The sequence below is a fragment of the Otolemur garnettii genome, unplaced genomic scaffold (genome assembly GCF_000181295.1).
Source record: "Otolemur garnettii isolate 467f Iridium unplaced genomic scaffold, OtoGar3 scaffold00015, whole genome shotgun sequence".
Taxonomy (NCBI): domain Eukaryota; kingdom Metazoa; phylum Chordata; class Mammalia; order Primates; family Galagidae; genus Otolemur; species Otolemur garnettii.
In genome coordinates this window covers 18175914-18177619 of record NW_003852410.1, presented here as the reverse complement: position 1 = coordinate 18177619, position 1706 = coordinate 18175914, and the positions used below count along the sequence as shown (strand labels likewise).

Genomic DNA, 1706 nt, shown 5'->3' with positions numbered 1-1706 from the left:
CTCCAAAAAAAAAAAAAAAAGAAAAGAGATGTGTGTTAAACAGATAAGATTAACTACTTCAAACTCTCTCCTCGTGAACAAACTCATTAAAAAATGCACAGCCAAGAACCAACTAGCTGTGGACACTTCACAGCAGCCAAATGCTATTGATTTTATGCTGATTTGCTAAAACTTCAATCATTATTTTTCTCACCTCTCCAAACTGTTGCTTGAGGAGGGAAAATTGAGTTGTGAAAAATCTTAAAAATTATCTGGAGCCTAAAATTATAGCTAACCTTAAGATATGAGAATAATGGAGGAGAAAGCATGACATGTTATATATCTGGGGTGAGGAGATCTCATGAACTTCCATATCCAAAACGTTCTGGAGAGAAAATTTATAATTCTGACATATACACGACGGAGGGGTCGTGCTTCACTCTTTCCTCCAAGAAGTCAAAACATTTCTAGCACCTCTGTGCCTCGAATTACCACAGCTGAGACAGTCAATTAATTATTTTGCAAGAAGTCCACAGACAAATATGAATTATTCAAGAAAACACAATTCTCTAGGGCGTTTCCAGCTCCATGTCACTTTAAATGTAGATGTAATAAAGAAAGCGGGAGACACACACACACAAATAAACTGCTCCTTAGTTGATGGTTTTAATCTTTCCTTTAAAAATCAAAAATGCACAGATGTGAGTTTCACTAGAAATTACCAGAATGACTGCCTTCAAAACTTGAGACACATTCCATGCAAGGTCCTATGAAAAAGTTACTACAGCTTTTTTACTGTTTTCTTTCTTCTTTTTTTAAATCATTCAGCATTTTTTCTCCACATCTCTCAAAAGAGTCTTAAATTATCTGAAAGTTCCCTTTTCTTGTATGTGTTAATAGATGATTATTAATAAAAACATATTACATTCTAAGGAAGAATAAATGGACAGATACACACACACAGTGCTGCTGGTTATTTGGTTATTTAGAAAAAGCACTATAAAAACAGAAGTGTAGTCAGGAAAAGAAAAGTTTTCAAAATCCGGGAAAATATCTTTAAAAGATGTCCAGGGTAACACTCCTTAAGCACCAAACCATCAAACTGCTCACTCCACCGTATTTCATTCTTCCTCTGGTTATTTACACACCATCAAAAGCTCTTATCGTCACCTGTGTCTAAAATGTGGCCTCTGAAGTTCGGAAGGGCCTTATTAATTGATCTCAGCAGCACATAATGAGCTTAAAGGGCTTACCTGCGTGTCCCCGGAGGTGCTGGCTTGAGGCGGATGTCAGCTTACAGCACACCATTAACACGTAGGCCAGAAAGAGCCAGTGTGACAGCAACACGGATTTAGCACAGACTCTCATCCTGGAGAGAAAGCAGGGCTGAGTCAGGGAGGGCTGAGGACGGCCAGGTTCCCTAGCCAGCACCATCCCTGGCAAGGAGGGAGAACGCAGGGGCAAATACCGGCACTAACTTCCTTCTGCTCCAAGAAAACAGAGAGCCCATCACACATTATCCACACCATGAATTTCCAATAAATACCTTTTATAATTAAGAATTTTCTGGGGCAACATCTGTGGCTGATAGGAGTAGGGCGCCAGCCCCATATACCAGAGTGGCAGGTTCAAATCTAGACCCAGCCAAAAAAAAAGAATTCTCCAAGTTAGCACCATGCAAAGACTATTCGTATGTCCCCAGGGTGTAGTACAAGTTGCCCTGACAG

General features: G+C 39.7%; 1 protein-coding gene across 1 annotated transcript in view; it reads right to left on the bottom strand.

Moving 5' to 3' along the window:
• FAM19A4 (family with sequence similarity 19 member A4, C-C motif chemokine like) overlaps positions 1-1413 on the bottom strand; it is a 196122-nt gene extending 194709 nt beyond the window's left edge. The window contains exon 1 of the mRNA XM_003785588.2: positions 1233-1413. Coding sequence (XP_003785636.2) covers positions 1233-1413 — 181 coding nt within the window. The remainder of the gene's footprint in view (positions 1-1232) is intronic.
• Between the last annotated feature and the right edge of the window lie 293 nt (positions 1414-1706).